Source organism: Seriola lalandi, unplaced genomic scaffold (assembly GCF_002814215.2).
Source record: "Seriola lalandi dorsalis isolate HSWRI2012SDOR001 ecotype SW California unplaced genomic scaffold, Sedor1 jcf7180002054464, whole genome shotgun sequence".
In the NCBI taxonomy this organism is placed as follows: domain Eukaryota; kingdom Metazoa; phylum Chordata; class Actinopteri; order Carangiformes; family Carangidae; genus Seriola; species Seriola lalandi.
This window is the reverse complement of record NW_019525017.1, coordinates 1,476,871-1,496,037: the sequence shown is the minus strand read 5'-3', so window position 1 is coordinate 1,496,037 and position 19,167 is coordinate 1,476,871. Positions and strand designations below refer to the sequence as shown.

At 38.0% G+C, this 19,167-nt stretch overlaps 3 protein-coding genes across 3 annotated transcripts; 2 read left to right on the top strand and 1 right to left on the bottom strand.

The window, feature by feature from the left end:
- The first annotated feature begins 191 nt into the window (after nucleotides 1-191).
- Nucleotides 192-5,149, top strand: LOC111658659 (uncharacterized). The gene is made up of 12 exons (XM_087175378.1): nucleotides 192-447; nucleotides 1,433-1,592; nucleotides 1,741-1,971; nucleotides 2,096-2,236; nucleotides 2,411-2,569; nucleotides 2,659-2,825; nucleotides 2,951-3,112; nucleotides 3,260-3,372; nucleotides 3,953-4,067; nucleotides 4,160-4,258; nucleotides 4,355-4,526; nucleotides 4,644-5,149. The coding sequence occupies exons 1-12, from the start codon at nucleotides 406-408 to the stop codon at nucleotides 4,775-4,777; spliced, it is 1,695 nt and encodes a 564-aa protein (XP_087031504.1). The 5' UTR covers nucleotides 192-405; the 3' UTR covers nucleotides 4,778-5,149.
- A 1,988-nt stretch (nucleotides 5,150-7,137) lies between these two features.
- On the top strand, nucleotides 7,138-12,269 carry LOC111658710 (interleukin-21 receptor). The gene is made up of 8 exons (XM_023411340.2): nucleotides 7,138-7,303; nucleotides 9,120-9,249; nucleotides 9,343-9,551; nucleotides 9,637-9,806; nucleotides 10,724-10,892; nucleotides 11,078-11,183; nucleotides 11,281-11,359; nucleotides 11,434-12,269. Exons 1-8 carry the CDS (start codon nucleotides 7,204-7,206, stop codon nucleotides 11,851-11,853), a joined length of 1,383 nt encoding a protein of 460 aa, XP_023267108.1. The 5' UTR covers nucleotides 7,138-7,203; the 3' UTR covers nucleotides 11,854-12,269.
- Nucleotides 12,270-18,565, bottom strand: ube2ib (ubiquitin-conjugating enzyme E2Ib). Its single transcript, XM_023411341.2, has 7 exons — nucleotides 18,412-18,565; nucleotides 16,558-16,636; nucleotides 16,340-16,423; nucleotides 15,864-15,936; nucleotides 14,496-14,605; nucleotides 14,123-14,202; nucleotides 12,270-13,061 (listed from the first exon to the last, which is right to left on the bottom strand). The coding sequence occupies exons 2-7, from the start codon at nucleotides 16,621-16,623 to the stop codon at nucleotides 12,998-13,000; spliced, it is 477 nt and encodes a 158-aa protein (XP_023267109.1). The 5' UTR covers nucleotides 16,624-16,636; nucleotides 18,412-18,565; the 3' UTR covers nucleotides 12,270-12,997.
- Nucleotides 18,566-19,167: the final 602 nt, after the last annotated feature.

Here is a 19,167-nt window from a genome sequence, read left to right as displayed (position 1 = left end):
ATGGAGTGACAAGAGCAAAGCACCACCTTCATGTTTGCCTTGTCTCATGTTTCAGGTGTAACACATACAGGCCTTAGCATCTCCATAAAGCAGCCAGGGGAAGCTCGCCTTGCCCCGGAGAGACTGCTTGTCCACACTGGCTGAGCTGTGCAGTGCAGTTTAAGAACATTATCCCCTTTTAATCCACTTTGCCTTCTGCTACACGCAGGTGGACAGACTGTCAGATGGAGCTGGGTGACACAATCAAACACCCGCTTCCATTTTTAATTGCGATATGTGTTTTTTCTTATTGACTCAGAACCCTTTCTCAGATTGAACTTTGATGCTGAATTTCATCTGTTGTTTATAGTTATCCTTATTTACCTTGTGATAACTTTGTAATTAGCAGAGAGACTTTGCTGAGACATGGAGGACCCAGATATGCGACAACAGAAGCTGGACAACCAGGTAAAGAAACAAGGATATATACAAGTATTTCTCAGATATGTTTTGTTTAAAGTGGTGCAAGAATTATAATGCACTCAGTGTAAATTACTTACAATCAAATGTCGTTTGAATTGATAGAGTAGATTTTTTGCTGTGTTTCTTTATTTAAAAAAAAACATATTTAGGATATATATAATTATCCTAGTCCATGTTGACAATCAACCAAAGACTGGAGCATATTCCTTGTTTAATTAGTTCTAGCTAACAAGTGGTTAAAACTGAAGCAGAGCTTTATAAAGAAATGGCTATGTGTCAAAGCCACCTGCTGTGTAGAGCTACTGCTCAACTTTAAGTCACAGTCTTGTTTATACTCCAGAAGTATGTGAGCTACTGGTTTATATCCAGTGGAGTGCTATATAAATACCTTATACTCAAAAGATCAGCAGATAATCACTGGTAGATGTACTAATACCAAGAGTAGCTGTAGAGACCTAATATTACTCATCTTAAATTAAAACAATGACTATTAATAATAGCAGTTAACAGAAACAATGATGCATGAAACCCTGTGTTTAAAATGTAGCATTCATTATCAGTTGTTTCATTATCTGCAGTTGTGAGTAGTTAAATTAGCTATTTGATTTTGTATAAATTAGTACAACCAATGTAATGTTCATTACAGATATAGATCTAGATTACCTAAGATAACAGTTTGGTTGTTATCATATGCATTCAAAGAAGCAACAGTACCTTCAAATGACAAATGAAATGCCCTGGCTGCACTCAACATTCAACCAACAATACTGTAAACAAGTATGATGAAAAAACAGGACTGAAAGAGGAAACATCAAAGTGAGAAAAATTACAAAATGCACATTAAGAAAGCAAGAAAAACTAATTCAGGATACCACTGACGAGCTCCATAGAAAGAAATAAGAAGCACCATTTTCTTGTGTGGGGACAGAATTGACAGTTTGAATGAAATCTAATATTCATTCTGCCCCAGCGTGCCCTTTTGATGAAAAAGCAGCAAAAGAAGAGGGCTGATTCTCAAATGGTGATGGCCAATCGAGAAACTCGCCAAAAGAACCGAAAGCACAGAGCTGCCCACTCTGATGAAACACCTCTGTTGATCAGCCAATCCCTGAGCAACACTTCTCTGACCGGTTAGTGTTAGAATAAGTTATTATTTCATTACTATAGTATTACTATTACTTTTTTTTTTATATAGAGAACGTAATCCCCTTTTACTGTGCAATTATGTTCAGTTTCTTGAATAATATTAAAGTGTTTTCCTTTGTTTTTATCCTGGAGATCAAGTTGAACATGCCCATGATAACCCATTGGATGAGATCACACTGGGTGAATGTGATATGACAGCAAGTGTGACGTTAGAGGAGATGCCTTCAGAGAAGCCACTCACTCCCAAGAAAATGAACTTGGACATTGACAAAGAGCCTGAGGGGAAATGTGTTGTGGAAGATGATGCCCAGGTGGAGGGAAAAAAGACAAAGAAGAAAGATGTGAAAAAAGAAAAAGCCAAACGTAAGCCATGTACTTGTGGCAAATGTGTGTGCATGCTTATGTGTTTTTTCATGCATGCTAACGCAAAGCTAGGAGACACTTTGGTTTACTAAATTATACATCTGCAATTCATTGCTTTTTTCAGAGGTGGAACAGAACAAGGAAAAGGAGAAAGAAAAGGACAGAGACAAGGAGAAAAAGGAGAAAAAAACAAAGAAGAAGGACAAAGTGAAAGAATCTGAAGACACACAGAAGACAAACAAGACAACCAAACAAGAGCGTAAAAGTAACATCAGTGATGTGGATTTATTATTAAGTCATCAGCACTCTGCGTAATATATTACGTACAGTATCTAGTGTTCAATCAGGAAAAAACATTTTTACTGACTCACTTATCAGTGTTCTACATTACATTGTGTTACTTAGCTTTCACAGCATTTAAGCGTCTCTTCTTTGGCAGAGACGGACTTACAGGAGCCTTCATGTCAGGAGACAGAGTCAGCGATGGAGATGGCAAGTCCAAAGAAGAACAAACGTGATGAGAGGGACGATGAAGAAGAAGACAGGTCCCAGAGGGCTGTTCCTCAGTCGCCAAAGAGGAAAAAACAACTCGACACATGTGAGGAATCATCTGGCCCAATGCATTTTATGATCAACAATACTGTAAAGTTGTGGTAAAGAACAAAGCTGTGTGTTTTATCTCCACAGCAAGGTGCCAAATAAGTGAGGAGAACAAAGACGAGGAGGTCCAGGAAAAGGAGAATAAGGGAAAAAAGACAAAGCAAAACAAAGCAGAGAAATCTACGCCGAGTCTGGCTTCGCTCAACTCCAACTACAGGGAGGGTTCATCTTCAAGCAGTGAATTTAATGAAAGAGTGAGACATTATTTAGAAAAGAAACAGTTTAGTATACTGCCAAAAGCAAATGTTCCTCATTTTGATTTGTCACAGAAAGCGGTGTAGTGGTGCGGTGAAATCATTCTTACTCTTTTTCATTTCAGTCAACATCTCCAGTGTCAGTGGAGGATCTTGAGAAGTTCGCTCTGCGTCCTGCTCCCAAAGATGTAACGATCCAGTGCCGGGTCACCAGGGACAGGAGAGGCATGGAGAAGGGCATTTACCCAACGTACTACCTCCACATGGAGAAAGAGGATGGAAAGAGAGTTAGTACATTCAGAATTTGAACCAAATCACTGTACATGCAAATTTGAGCTCTAATAACATGATCTTCCTTTCTTGAGCTGCCATATCTGTATCAAATGTCTCCTCTCCTTCTTCTACAATTAATTTTTCACTCTGCCACTACCAAGGTGTTTCTAATGGCAGGCAGAAAAAGGAAGAAGTGTAAAACATCCAACTATCTCATCTCCACTGATGCAACAAATCTGTCCAGAGACACAAACTGCTACATAGGAAAACTAAGGTACAACTCTCTCTTATTTCAACTTTCTGAAAAATGTTCATTTGTGATGCTGATTTCTTTCTGGCATAATCTACAGCCTGATGGTGTTCTTTGTGCCGTCACTCCAGATAAAGGATTACACTGTGACAAACTCTTTCAAAACCCCCCTTAGAAACATGCACCGTCACCAAGCTTAAATAGTCACTCTCAAGCCTGGACATCAAGTGTGTGTTGCATTTGAGTTTCCCAGTAAACCCTGCCATTGGCCCAGACACACAATCCCGGCACCAAAACACCTGACTTTAATTTACATTTATAACCACAGCTCCTTATACTGCACCAAAACATTTCATGTTGCAGTGAATTCTATGATGCATTTCATGCTTGTCAAGCTTTATATAATGTTTCATAAGGAAGAAAAACAATTTTCACTCATTTAGGGCATGTCTTACTCTGCATTTTGGTGATTCCACATTTTTTTTTTTTAATTAAAATATTTTTTTATATGGAAGTTATTCTTAATTTTGGCAAAGTTGACATTTGCAGCTACACTTGTTAGATGATTTCAGATCATGTATCTTGTAAGATTAATCTGTTTCAGGTCCAACGTTCTGGGTACAAAGTTCACGGTCTATGATGGAGGAGAAAACCCAGAGAAAAAGCCCTTCATCAAGGAGTGTGAATCAGTGCGGCAAGAGCTGGCAGCAATTTGCTATGTGAGTTCTAATAAACATCCCACATATACATCCCACGATACATGTTATACAGAAAAATTAAATCTCTAACACAATCATTTACCATGTTGCAGGAGACAAATGTTCTTGGCTTCAAGGGTCCCAGGAAAATGACAGTGATCATCCCTGGCATGCTGGAGAACGATGAACGAGTGTCTATTCGTCCAAAAAATGTATGATGGAAAAAATTTCCTAAGCTTATAAAACCTGCAGTGACGCAGGGTAAGTTTGAAATATTTTAGATAAACTTAAATTTAATTTTCTTTCAGGATCTTGAAACTCTACTGGTCCGCCATGCAAACGGCAACGCAGACAAACTGGTCACCCTGGTGAACAAATCCCCCAGCTGGAACGAACAGACTCAGTCTTATGTGCTTAACTTCCACGGGCGTGTCACCCAGGCCTCTGTCAAAAACTTCCAGATCATCCACCCTGACAACGGTAAGACATGACCGACTTATTGTCTCTCTCCTTTTCGAACAATCACAAGATAAATGGCTGTCTTGTCTTCACTATAATCCATCTCCTCCCTTTCTGCCGTCCTGCTGTCTTTTCCAGACGATTACATAGTGATGCAGTTTGGCCGTGTGGCAGAGGACGTCTTCTCCATGGATTACAGTTTCCCCATGTGTGCCCTGCAAGCATTTGCCATCACCCTGTCATCCTTTGATGGCAAACTAGCCTGTGAGTGACCCATGCTGGTGTGCTTCAAGTGCATAACTAGACCCATGGTCAAGATAGAAAGTTAAAACTATACCCATCATTTTACACAGAATCATTTTCATGTTTTGTATCCTGGTGCATTGTAGCACCGTGTATGTACTAAATATGGACAAAATGCCACAGACTTAGATTTCAGAGGAGACTTGTTTTATAGGTCCAGTATTATTTTATCACAGATTTTATATCAACGTGTAAGCAAAGGAATTTAAGATAGTACAATTTAATTTAATGGTGTCTCTTTTTATATTTGCCAGATGTGTAATGGACTCATGCAATTAAAATAATGAGGACAACTGTGTAAACACTACCAGTGAAATATTAAATGATAATATTACAAGTTTTGCCCGTCTAAAAATTGTTATTTCATTTAAACAGAAAATTTGCACTGTGCAGCATATTCCTCTGTGTCTTCTTGGTGAATTTTAATATTATAATTTTTTCTTTGACATTTTCTTTTTTATACATAAATATAATAATAATCTTAACTGATATTTGACTCTTCCAAACCCCTAAAAATTACAACGTAATGCTGCTGCGCTCCTCCCCTTAGATTTTCATCTATCAGATTACATGGCATTTCAAACCAAAAGGGATATCTCTCATGGTTTCCTATCATTTTAAAGTCTTTATCAAGAGAAATGTTTTTATCACAGCACTAAAAAACTGAAAATATTCATATCAGATGCATAGGAACGGCAACAAATTGCAGATAGAGCCAGTTATATCAGGGTGTCTGCTCTTGCACAATATAAATACTCCCATCTCCCCAGAACCTTATTGCTCATCTCGAGCACGTTGTCAATGCACGTTCACAGTGTTTCACATGGGGTGACAGAAAGTCATTCTGGTTTCGACTAATAAAAATAGGCCTCTGTTAAGCTCTGTGGTGAATAGAGTAAAACGATCAGAAATGCACAGATATTTTTGATAGCGAAAACCCAAACTAACCTGAAACCTCTGTTATCTAATTGAGAAGACTATCTGCATGTTAGAATAGAGAGTTCACTTGTTTCCTGTTGAAATTCTTTTAGGCTCATCAAGTTTTATGTAAAAGAAAATTGAGCCACTCATCCATCAGCTATACCTCACCCCTTTGAACCACAAGTGAGAGACTTGCAAAATGAATTTAACTGCAATTCATGGTTTATCCTGATCAGACTGAAAAGCCTGAACAAAACTGAACTGAACTGAACTGGCATACTGTTGGCTTTCTCTTGATTTATTGCTAAATTACTCACTGCACAAGTTACAATCTAACACAGTGAGTCTCAGTCTGTTAGTTTGCTAGTGCTTAGAGTTAGTATGTTTACAAACTCTAAAGCAACAAGATCACAAACCTCAGAGGAAGACATGGACTTCACTGTCAGCTCTTATCTTTTTAAGAATCACTACAACACACAAGCAGCATTAAGCTGATCTCCTGTCAGTGCACTACACGTTGCACAACACTCTTTTAGGTTGCACAATAAATAACATATTCCGGTTTCAGGGTATATCTTGTCCTACATATTTTGACTTTAATCAGATGATGTCATCAAAGTGCATCAGCATAAAGTGAATCTTAGCATATATGCTATGTATTTCACCAGATACCACAGTGCAACAGCCACAAATATTAAGCTAAAATGCATTGACTGCTGGGATTTCTCAGTATACGTCACTTTGGTTTGTCATTAAGTATGAGTAAATTCAAAGTCGACATCCCTTGACTAGTGAAGTAAAATCTGTTCATGTTAAAAAGCAACAATCATTTATTTTTAATGTTTAATGTGATATGTAGGACATTTGAGTGTAATTGTGACACCTTAAATTCACCATTGCATTGTGTATTTTTGGTGTCTTATCAGCTCATCAACGGATCCACATGAATCTCAGTGTGCTGTTATGAATGTGTTCCAGCTATGTGCATATTTGGTAGATTAGCATAAATAAATGAAGACATCTCACTGAGAGAATGCATTTATATGCACCTCAGATTTACTATTTGGTATCTAAGCAGAAAATAACTAGAGTCAGAGCATTTCAGATTTTATATTTTAATTGCTATTCAAAATAATTAACACATGGTCTGTTAATGGTAAAATGCACCATTGTTCATCTACATTTTTTAAAACAACACACCAAACCCGGTGCACAGTACAATAGACTATGTGGTTATTCTGTGCAGCTCATAACTACATTTGAACTACAGCCTTACCCCCTTCACACACTTTCCATTTACAACTGCTCTCTTAAAAAAGCACATCCTCTCCCACCAGTAACATGTGATTGATAGCTATCAGTGAGAAAAAGACTGACTGATACCTCCCCCTCTCAGTCTTCATCAAAGACAGTTCTTAGGGCAGCATGACTTAATAGAGATGTGTCAGGGCTGAGGTCCAGGCCAGCTGGTGTGATGGATTGGAGCTCTAAACCGAGGCTGAAGCTGATGCTGCAGAATGTGTTTCTGCTCGTGTCTACCAGCATCGTCTGTCTGCATGGAAATCCTATTGCAGGTTGTATCTCTGCCCGTATTTTTAAAAATCTGATAGACTAGAGATAAACTAGACATTAGACAACACACACTATAAATTAGACAGCCCAGATTGCCTTTTTTTTTTTGTCCTTTTTTTGACCTCTGTAGGCTAACATGCTCTTCTTATGGGGAAACTTAGTATGTATTGATGTCTTTTTATCAGTATTTATAACTGGAGAGTTCATTGTATATTATAATGTGTAAAAGCCTATAGTAATCTACTAATAAATGTTTTTATTTTATAATAAACCAACAACCCATTTTAGATCTGCAGAAAAAAAATGTGAAGTAATAATAAGTCATCAGTAATTATAACTATTAAGGTTATTACAAATTAAGGTTTTTATTTTATAATATATATTTTATATATTTTATAATAAACCAACAACCCGTTTTAGATCTGCAGTTTAAAATGTTAAGTAATAATGAGTCATCAGTAATGTATCTTGGCCTGGATGGTGTAATGTCATCTTCCAGAACAAAGTCAAACAGTCCATGAAAGGGGCTTTTCTTTATAATTAAAGAAACATGCAAACACAAAGAGGTTTTAAAGAAGTTTTTAGCTCTGCTACCATCAGAGTGTGCATGGGTGAATGAGCTGCAAATCGTACAGCATTTTGTGCATCAAGGCAGAAATGGATTGTTAGCGCAGCCCATCCATTTTCTGTGATCTCATTATCTTACAACAAAAGTATTCACTTGCCAATATATACTTCTTTTTTTTCCCCATGTATCTTTATTGGGTTGTCCATACATAACATACATTCAAGATAGGACTTTTCACCCAGTTTTACATTATTATAAACACACAAAAATACAGTATACAAGCCAACCCTCCCACCTCCCCAACATGAGAGCCGTGCTCACATACACCAAACGAAACAACAGAAAAAAAACCCAAAAAGCATAAATATGGAGGAACTCAAAAGAGGTTCTGGAAATTTCAGTGTGTTGCACCTGGGGCTGCACGACCAGTTGCATACCTTGTCCTGTGAAAATACTTCCAACTGCTCTGTTAAATGATTTAGTAGGTTGTGTTAATCTTCTCTAAGAAGACATAGAATTGACAAAAATAAATTCAGAGCAACCCCTAATACTGTACTTAAGTTTTTAAACTTTGGATAGATGTGTCCTATGTAAGACCTTAAATTGAATCAGTGTCAGACTAGCACCACTCACCACTCAGATGAAAACGCAGTACCAAGTTCATTTTCCCAGGTATTCCTAGAAACCAGAGGAGATGACAATGATGATCTAATAATATATACATTTTAAAAGTTATTAGTTCGCGTAATTGTTCTTCCAGTCCATACTGACCCTGAAAACGAATCTCAATCTACTTTCTTCAATTTTAGTATAAGAGATGGCGCACCAATGTGAATGTGAACCTGTCCTTCAATGCTGCAGTTTTAAATGTTTTAAGTTTAATAAACAACAAAGTGTTGTAGTGTAAGAGGTTTATTAGTCACCAACAATGGTTCTTGGACTGGGTCGGTCAAACAGTCCATGAAAGGGGTCTGTATTGATACAATAAAAAAAACAATAGCAACACAGAGGATATTCATCAGCTAAAGGGACCATTAACTTAAATGTTTTAGTACTTTTATAAATTGTGTATTCTAACATCTTGTTATTGATCTCTAAAGCATTAACAGATGATTTATTAACCATAAACCAGGTCAGTGTCTGATTTGAGGTCATTTTAGGGATACAGTACACTCACAAAGTGACACTTAGGTAAGATCTGTTTTGACTCCTGATGGTCCAAGTGAAACATTACCTGTATATTTGTTTAGGTGAACACAGTCTTCACTGTGTGAATGATTACCTGTCCACTATCAACTGCACCCTGAGCTTCGCACCAACAGAAAACACCTCAGACAGCGAAAGCTCCTACTGGCTGACTTTGACCAGAAAAACCGAACAGTGAGTCACTTTTTACTGAATCATACAAATGAAATATGACCTTAAATGTGATGATGTTGTTTCTCATTAGTTTCTCCTCTCCTCATCATGCAGAAATACATTTGTGTGTAAGCTGACAAACACAAATGAGGGTTATTTCTGCTCTGTTGAAACATCTGATCCGATGGATGATGAGGATGATTATGATTATTTGGAGACCTTTGCGGATATAGAAACCTTTAAAATCTCACTCTGTCACAACCAAAATGATGGACCTGAAACCTGCAAGGTGCTGGATGGCAAATATGCACCTATGGCAAACAGTAAGGAACAGAATGATTTTTGGCCTGTTCTCATACACAGAACCACAGAACCTTTTTAAAAATCTGCCTGTGCTTCTCTCATCAGTTAAACCAAACGCACCGAGCTGCCTCACAGTTAACCACAACTCAAGTCAACACCACTTCACCTGGAAAAGCACCTATGAGAAATGCGGTCCTTTCACCGCTCTGGTCAAAAACTTCAAGTATCAGCTCCGTTACTTCAAAAGAGGAGACAAACATAACGGCGACAATGGGGTACACTTAATAAGAATAAGAATAACATTCTTAGTGGGAAATAGTTCTGTAGTAGTAATATTGACCATAATCTAATCCTTTGTTACTAGAACTATTTTTTTTTTTTTTACCACTGTGCCAGGAGGACTCACCCAAACTGATTTCAGTAATTTCACACATTACAGAGACCCTACAATGGTATTCTTTTAATTTGGTTTTCTTTCTACGATGTCAGATGACTCAGTTGTGACAACAACTCTATACTCATGGCCGCTCTGAGCTGCCAGGACGGCTTTTTTAAAATTAGAAACTACCACAGCGACTTCATCGGTGACAACAGTGTGGATGATAATAAACTTTGACTTTACTTGAACAATAGGTCTTTCACACTGCAGTTATTTTGACTTGTCATTGCAAGAAAAAGACACATTTAAATAATTACTGAATGATGTCTCTGTTGCTCTGGTCGACTCCGTCCCAGTAAACATGGCCAGATTAACTTGTTAGGGGGTTAAAGTTTGCTGCCGGGATCCTACTGAAAGGCCCTTCTTAATTACGATAAAAAACTTCTTACAACTAGACTTTGACACTGGACTCTACAAAACAGGCACTGAAGATGAAGTAATAATGCTATTATGTACAAATATATTTTGTATAAATAATCTATTTAATCAAATGAAAAACAGAAAATAGTCATTATCAAAATTATTTCTTTAAATTCTTTTAATCAGTTTGTAGCAATTGTTTGTTTTTTTTACATTGTTTTGAAATTTACTATTTTTTAAAACCAAATTCTTGATTCACTCATATATTCCTTTTACCCACCAATCCCCATCTCATTCCCTCAATTTTAAGTGGCACAAATGGGCCGCCATACAGGACATTTATCTCCTTTGCAAAGTTTCATTTGATCCTACTCTATTCATCTTTCCCTCCAGGTGATGTCACATGATATTAACACAGACAGAACAAGCTATTCTGTGGATGATCAGGTATTTGTGTCAGCCACTGAGTACGCTGCCAGAGTACGGTCCAGTCCTAATCTGGCTTTCTATAAAGGACAGTGGAGTGACTGGTCCCCTGAGGTTCACTGGAGGACGGAGTCTGGTGAGTCCTCTAAAATATATACACAGCTAATCTAAGTTTACTAAAGTGCATCTTCATCTGGGAAGAAACCTGATGAAAAAGCAGGTCCCCCCCCCCCTTTTTTTTTTTTGCAAACATGTATACTAAACCTTAACATTTCAACTTTACTCTTCTTCATTTCTTCAACTCTGTGTTGCTCTGCACAGACGTCCCAAAAAAAACATTCATTTCTGAAATGGGTAAGAAGGTGTTCATCTCCTTAAGTGTGATGGTGCCACTGGTCTTACTTTTCTGCTACGCTCCTGTTAAAAAGTAAGTTCCTCCTCCAGCTTTTCACCAAATCCCAAAACACAATATATTAAATGCCAATATATATGGTATATTATCTTTATACTCCTCACACTTGCAGGTGGAGGCAAAGTGCCTTTATCCCAACACCAGCACCCTATTTCCACACCCTGTACAGTGACTGCCAGGGAGATTTCAAGGTAAGTTACAATAGTCACATAAAATACTAGCAATTATCTCGTACAAACGTCCTTAACCATGACTGTAATTATAGAGCTGGGTGATTACACACGAAAACACGGCAGACATGCTGAAAGTGGAAGCATCACTCCAAATCGACACCCTGACCAAGTGTGAAGATGTCCCAGAGGAAGACTGCCAGACCCAGGTTGACCACCTGTTGACGGAAGGCAGCGCATACAGTAACATTATTGGCCCAGTCTGTGATACTTCTCTCTTGGGCATCCCTTATGCTGTGAGCACCATGGCTGCACTGTCAGCTACAGGGGACTCGCTGAAGAGTCTGACCCTCAGCTCTCAGCCAGGCAGCCCTGCTGAAGGAGACTCAGGGTGTTGGCTCTGCAGTGACACGTCCCTGGACAAGGATTCTCCCTGGTACTGTAATGAGTACTGCACCCTGAGCGCCTTTCAGCAGACGAGTCCAGTCACAGTGGTTGCCATTGGGGAAGCATAAAATTATGTTTACATGTTGTAAAGTTAAAAATCTAAATAATTTTGGGCCCAAAACTCAACTACACTCATCAACACAGGGAAATATGCCTTTGAACACTCCACTACTTCAAGCTACAAACAGCTACTGTTAAAGCTTTGTTTTTACAGTAGTGGTTTTTAGCCATTATGACAGTAACCGGGGCACTTGCAACATTTCTAAAATGTTTCCACAGCATTATGCAAAATGTAAATGATACAAAATAATTGCATAACCTTTTCCTTGCGTCAAATGTGCAATGGTCCTGCAAACAATAGTTCTGACAGACTTGAGAAAAAAAAAAAAAAAAAAGACATTTTTAATAACTGAGTAGCTTGCTTTGCTTCTGATCTTGATGTATATTTTCTTTACTCATGTAATAAAAAAAAAAATGCAAAAGGTTTTGTAGAAAGTTTTATTTACGCCAACACATACATGAACAAAGCACCATATAACCTTAAAGTCTGATACAGAAGAAAGCCTACCTGCCTCAGTCATTGTGGCCATTTTTATTTATTCCATAGCAAACACTCTGAATAACAAAAAGACAGCCAAGGCAGCAGATTCTATCGTATATTACAGCATGCTGAATAGAAAACCTGGGAAAGAGAATTAGACAGAGCCATCTAGAGACACTAGTGAGATACAACAGTATAAAAGTGCCATTCATTATACAGCAGTTGAAATACTGACAATGAAATAAGCTAATTTTACATTAATTTTATGGAAAATAAAAAGGGGGAAAACAAAGGAATAGACCCTGTGAAAGAGCAAAATAAAAACAAAAAAGACATTTTCTTCCTTGAACACTGATGACAGCCAGCTTGCATTGAGTTGATGAAACTGGTACCGAGCTGTGTCCCTTGCACCACATAAGACAATTATTGTTTAAAAAGAAATAACCAGGGTGCTGAAGCACCCATCCCCTCCCAGCATTATGCACCAACCGGCAATTAAGAACAAAAAATGATAGGTCAGAGGAGAGCGGATGGCACAGAATGTGTGGAGTTTAAATAGAAGTCTTTAAGCAAGTCCCGATGTGAGAGGAGCACATTCATTGAGAGACTGAGCGGGGAGGTGATTCTTGTTAAACCCATTCCTTCTGCCACAGCGGAGCAAGTCTTCGCCCTTACGAGGGGGAGAATTTTTTGGCTTGTGCTCGAACTCTTTTTTCATATTCTACTCTGTTTTGGCTACAAAGAGGTTAAAAAAAACAAAAAACAAAAACAGCAGTAGTTATCATGGCGTTCTGATCCCTTACTCAAATCAGAAACAAGAGGTATTTTCAAACTATGTTTAACTTTTTTTTTTAAATAAGTAAATAAATAAATTGATAATAATAATAATAATAATAATAATAATAATAATAATAAAAAGATGTGCATTTTGGCCAATAAGACAAAGAAACCAGGGATCCTCTCAGATTTATCTTGTCATTTTATTTCAGGCTGTAAAGCTGGACCTTTTTTTAGACAGACTTTGAACAGAGCCCCTTGAAAAGTTATTTTACTCTTGTACACACACACACACACACACACACACACACACACACACACACACACACACACACCTAACACAAATTAATATCTTGCGTGCTCAAGTTAAAAACAATGCTATTGTCAGGATCAGACAGACCTGCAGGTTCTGTAGGTTTTAGATGTGAAGCAAACTGACTGCTGGAGAACTTACTGTCTTGCAGTCAACTATTATTTTTTCTGCCTTTATTGTTCAAGTGTGGATTAAAATAAAATGCATTCATTCAGATGAGCACATCAAGACCCCCAGTATGCAAACACATGCACACAATTGTGACAGAAAAATTCACCAAGGTCATTAGGTCCCTGAACATGTTTCTACATCAATCATTACCATTTATACTTCAAGTGCATGTTTTAAGATTTGTAAGAAGCCTGTCTTATTGATCACTAATCATCCTGGTCTTGCAGTCACATTTACCAATGTGTTCTTAACAGGCAGGAGATCCATTGCTAACTGGAGTGGTTAAGAATACAATGGCAATGAGGGAAAACTATTTCAGTGAAGCACAAATAAACCCACTTCAATGATAAAATGAGATCTACAAGCACATCATGATGTGTATGGTATTGTTGTGCAAGTATAACTCATCAGTTTCAACCTAGAAACAGATTTTGGAACTGTACATAAGATATCAGCAATTGACCTCTCATCTCCTTGGCCCTTTTCAGACACTTCACTTTGTGAACCCAAAGAGATTAAATCCAGTATCACTTACCAGTAGATTGTGTAAGCCTCTGCTTGGGCTGGATCCTGGATATTTGGCTCATTTAGGAGTTCCTGGATACCTAATAAGATCTGTAGGATAAATAAAGCAATGAGACAAACTGACTTTGTAATAAACAACTCATCTGTTCTGAATTTCTTTTCTAGGGTTGCTTAAAATATTTGTTGGTCTCAAAAGCTCTATGTCAATTGCATGAATACAAATGTACCTTATTTTCAATTAAAGAGTCAATCAAATATCGGTTAAATATTAATAAATCTACAGAACTTTTTATTTACTATAACTTCATCTGGCCTTCGCCATTTAAAAAGACCTTTTGTAAAAAGCCCAGTAATGTAAATGACTTGTACATGGCAATCCAAACCTGCTTTATTGTGATGGCCGGTCTCCAGTCCTTGTCCTCCTCTAGAATAGATAGGCATACTGTGCCTGATGGATACACATTTGGATGGAAGAGTGGAGGCTCAAATTTACCTGAAACACAATAAAATGTTAAGTGCACTTACGAATCGGATCCATTACAAACGCCAGACAATATGAACAAACTCCACAAATGTCACTAAGCTTTTTCACAGCATAAACTGACTGAACTCCTCCACTAAAAAGGCAGCAGCTTCTGATGTTCACACCAATAGTACCTTAACAATATTTTAATGTGACATTCAGACACCATCACTACTACCCGAGTCCCTCGTTGCCAGATATTAGACAAACTATGTCACAGTGCCCTGGCATTGTGTGCTCCCACAATGGTAATGTAATGTTTTTTGTTCACAACGTGACCAGTATTGTACACTAGGCATAACGTTTAATGTCTTGAGCTGTCGAATTGTCACAACGAGGTTAGCACCATTTCTGTATCAGCACTCAAATCATTTAGGCACACATAAAATTAAGCGTAATGGATGCATGCGTGAAAGCATCAACTGGCTGGGGCTGCCAATTCACATTCAGATCATCTCATGAACAGCAATGGATGGATAAAATTACAATGGTCCCTTACCATTAATGAATAACAAGCCCCTGAGGAGTACTACATACTAGTGAGACTGTCCTTTGCTTTTGTGTTAAGAAGTTATTAACAAGCCTTTCAAACAAAAATTCTGACACGTTTGCTCCTGCTGTGAAAGGGACATCCAAGGATATTCAACCAATCACAGATAAGGTGTCGAGCAGGTCCGACCCTGCTCAACTTTAGTAAGAAATCTTGATCACAGGTTACTATTTTAACTGCAGCGTTACCTTAAGATTACTGTAATGACTTTTTAGACTATTAGATATATTTGAATATATGACAGGGCATCATAAGTAGTTGGGACATTCGCAGAGACAATAGAGGCTTGTTGCCCCCTCTGTGGTGAGAGGGTTGGGGGCCTCCTATGCTCTTGACCTCATCTGGACAATTTCATCAAACATCAGACTCGATTGTTTTCATTAATGTGATTGTCAGTTAGATTTCAAACAAGCCAGACTGTTACTCTTCACACTTTCAGGACAGTAATTATGCCTGGAAATTTAAGTCCCTCGAAGGAAGACATGTACCGTACTGTGCACCTAGTTTTACAGTCCAGATTAAGCATTTCATTGTGTATTGTTTGTTATTAAGCCCATCTACTGACTGAAGAAGAGACAGATTTCTACAAGCATCTGCAGCAAAATAACAGTTACTATGTCTAGTAATCACAATAACAGTCGTGTTGATGGTAGATACAAGTCAGAAACTGTAACTCACATTTTGGAGGTGAAGAAGGATAGTCATCCTTGAACAACATGCGCAGTTTGAACAGGCCTCCTTCCCACGGAGTCTAAGGAGACACACAATCATTAGATCAGCTTCTTAACAGAAGGTCATATATTAACACATATATTAAAACCTTTTTATTATTATCATCATCACCTGTTTAATTTTGAAAACAGGCTGACTGTTCAGGCTGTTACTATGAATTATTAGGATTTCACACCTCTTTCTTTTCGTTGAAAATCTGGCTCAGTACTCTTGTTGCTATTCACTACCTATGCTGTCAAAATAAGAAATGCAAGACATAACTCTACAGTTGTATTATGTAGTAGAACTTGTTTAAAACCATACATGTTCTTTTGCACCTACCACAGAAATGTCATCTTATTAAGCTCACTGTAGTCCATTTAGCAGTGGTTGCTATGTAAAGCAAGGATGTTCGGTATGCAAACAAGATTGAAACAAATTACCCCCTTCTTGCCAGGAATGGCGCATTCCCAATTCATGAGATTCATGGTTCCATCTGGATTTTTAGTTGGTACAGCAACAAATCCCTGCAAAATTTAATAGGAGAGTGCAAACAGTTAAGACATCAGTGTTACTTATTGGAGGACTGGACATAATGAAAGCCTAGAAAGGCTTCCAAGGAAAAGTCAGAAATGGTGCGTCTTCAAAAGACACTACTTACAAAAGGATGGTCCTTCCGCCATGCCTTGCGCTCCTGGGCAAGCCGGCTCAAAGCAATGCCTGACATGATTTGTGGACTCCTGAAATGAAAGAGAATGCCAAGTCAATTATATGAAACCACTAGTCAATTAAGTAATTCATAAAGCAAAAAATCCAAACCTTTGTAGGTCCCAGCTTCCATTAAAGTAAGGATTTTTTGCTTTTCTTTGGCTTCTATCATTGTAAATTAAAGATCTTGGGGTTTTGAAACTGTTGGTCTGACAAAACAAATAATTCAAAAATGGCATGCTGGGCTTTAGGAATTGACATTTACTCATTTCTAACATTAAAATCAAATAATTAAAAACGGGGAAAATGTCAAAATGTCAAATTGACAAATAACCAAAAATAAATTGCAAGTTGCAACCCTAATTATTTTGGCCTATTGTGGACTTTCTGTGACTGTAAACACAATATTACATAAACTCCTGCACTCTGAAGTGGTCTCATATTATAGCATAACAAAGTACATGCATTCATGTTCTTATAGACAAACATAATGTTGGCTTAGTTTGGCCAGTTTTAATTTGTGGAGAGCTTTTCAGACATAAAGGATTTGGCTCATCCTTCTGCATTCAGCAAAGTGAATATAAATTCTACCAATGGAAAAGGTAAGCCCCTACCTTATGTAGAATGATCTTAAGTAGTAAAAGTATGGTATTAGTAGTAGTACCATGACATTATCCATGTAGTGACCTCCAGTGATAAGCTACAGTTGTCTATGTACACAGTTAAGGACTTCCAATACACGTTTCTCTCTACACAAGATAATTAATTAGCCCCTCCTCTGTAAATGAAGTTGTAATAATCAGTTACATCACCTGAAATCAATTATAGCAAAAATACTCAACCTCTCCATGGCGCATCATGAGATTATTAGACTACCCTCACTTTTACTAACTTGTCCTACAACATAGACGGCTATACACCACTGCGTTAGCAGTGCTATTCAGTGCTCATTTGGAGCTCTAATTAGACCCTCCACTGGAATGTCTAATGATCTCTATAGCAACGATGCTTTGGAGGTAAAGACAGCGAGGAAAAGCAACAAAAAGGTCCTGGCAGCAACTAGTAATTGCCCACTCAGTATTTACTAACTTTACAACAGTAGTTACACTCTACATCATATTATATATCCAACGTAACACTAAGCAGTTTTCATCAACCTTAGAAGTATTACGACAAAAAGTATCCTTTAGATCGACATGTCTGGAACGCTAAGAGCTAGCCAAGTTAGCCGCTGGTGATAGAATGCTACAAAACGCTTTCCCTACTCTTTGCGCGCCTTGTGTTTTAAAACTAAAAGGGGGTCCAGGAAACGACATCATTAACATTTGAAGTGTTTCATGTCCGTTGAGCTTTAGTGTAAACTTGCTGTCAACACAAACGTCCACAGAGTATCAAAGCTATTTGGTTAGCAAGCTAGCCGGTTAGCTTGATATGCTAACTCATGTGCGCCAGAATCGTGCTACATCCCAACAGGCGCTGGCGCTGTTAGCGTCTGACACGGCCTGATGCAGCACAAAAATGCGCAATTGCACTTGATTTAGACACAATTTTGGATGAGAAAAAGTGATTGCTGCCTTTCTTCTAGCGCTAACTAATGTCTATTCTGAAATGGCAAATAGGGATGTGAAATATTGTACAGGAATAAACCATACCATAACCCATTAAAGAATAGAGACAAAGAACGCCAGAGCTAAAAGGCGCACATTTGTGCATTACCAAACTAGCGAAAATGGCGCAAACTGAAGCGGGTAAAATATCATAATACACGACAAAAAAGGCATGTTCCATAATAAAGGTGCACTCCTACCTTTCAGTATGGCTGCACTTGCTCTGGTAATTGAGCGAAATGAATTAATCGTGCTGAAATCCCGTTAAACCTTGTAAAGTTTCCCTCCTGAAAAACCACCCGCTCCGACTCAAGCTAGACACAGAAACAGCGAAGCGAAACAGTCATCCGTCGTTTACTTCCGTCTTGGCTTAAATACCCCTAGGAAGATTAGACTGTGCGTTTATCTTTTAACGGTTTGGGTTTCTGACTGTATCTCTATGACCGCCAAGGATTCAACCGAAAGATTTAATCTGGTTACTTGTGTATTAGTTTCCATTTCATTAGAGCAGCATAGCTTCTGCTAATAGCACTCAGCTCATTAAAAGCGCCTATACACCGCTTGCAGTTGTTGCTCTTCGCGCACGCGCCCTGTGGCTGTCTGAATTACCTGTTCGGAAAATGAAACAAGGAAAAGTCTCATTTTAGAAACATATAAGAGCAACATTATGTTCGTTATTTGGATTATCTGCTGTTCTTTTTAACATGCATTATAAATGTTGGAGACCATATATTCCATTTCATACATCAGGAAGGCGCGTTGTCCCATTCGAGCAAGCACAGACGGATTTCTATCTTCTCTTATATAACATCTTTGTCCATACTAAAGACCGTTAACCCAGACGACTACCTTTGACATATCAAATAACCTCTTGAACACAATTACAAAAGAACTGAGATAGACCTGACATGAAGTTGTTGGCTGTAAGACGTATTTTCCAACAAGGTTAAATAGTC

What these genes read in the sequence shown, in the direction of transcription:
- LOC111658659 (XM_087175378.1), top strand. Translation starts at nt 406, where the DNA reads ATGGAGGACCCAGATATGCGACAACAGAAGCTGGACAACCAG. An exon ending in GAGCAACACTTCTCTGACCG is followed by an intron (nt 1,593 to 1,740) that starts GTTAGTGTTAGA and finishes TTTATCCTGGAG; the next exon opens with ATCAAGTTGAACATGCCCAT. An exon ending in GCAGTGAATTTAATGAAAGA is followed by an intron (nt 2,826 to 2,950) that starts GTGAGACATTAT and finishes TTTTCATTTCAG; the next exon opens with TCAACATCTCCAGTGTCAGT.
- LOC111658710 (XM_023411340.2), top strand. Translation starts at nt 7,204, where the DNA reads ATGGATTGGAGCTCTAAACCGAGGCTGAAGCTGATGCTGCAGAATGTG. An exon ending in GCATGGAAATCCTATTGCAG is followed by an intron (nt 7,304 to 9,119) that starts GTTGTATCTCTG and finishes ATATTTGTTTAG; the next exon opens with GTGAACACAGTCTTCACTGT. An exon ending in TTGACCAGAAAAACCGAACA is followed by an intron (nt 9,250 to 9,342) that starts GTGAGTCACTTT and finishes CTCATCATGCAG; the next exon opens with AAATACATTTGTGTGTAAGC.
- ube2ib (XM_023411341.2), bottom strand. Translation starts at nt 16,623, where the DNA reads ATGTCAGGCATTGCTTTGAGCCGGCTTGCCCAGGAGCGCAAGGCATGG. An exon ending in GGCGGAAGGACCATCCTTTT is followed by an intron (nt 16,424 to 16,557) that starts GTAAGTAGTGTC and finishes TAAATTTTGCAG; the next exon opens with GGATTTGTTGCTGTACCAAC. An exon ending in GAGGCTTACACAATCTACTG is followed by an intron (nt 13,062 to 14,122) that starts GTAAGTGATACT and finishes ACCTCTTTGTAG; the next exon opens with CCAAAACAGAGTAGAATATG.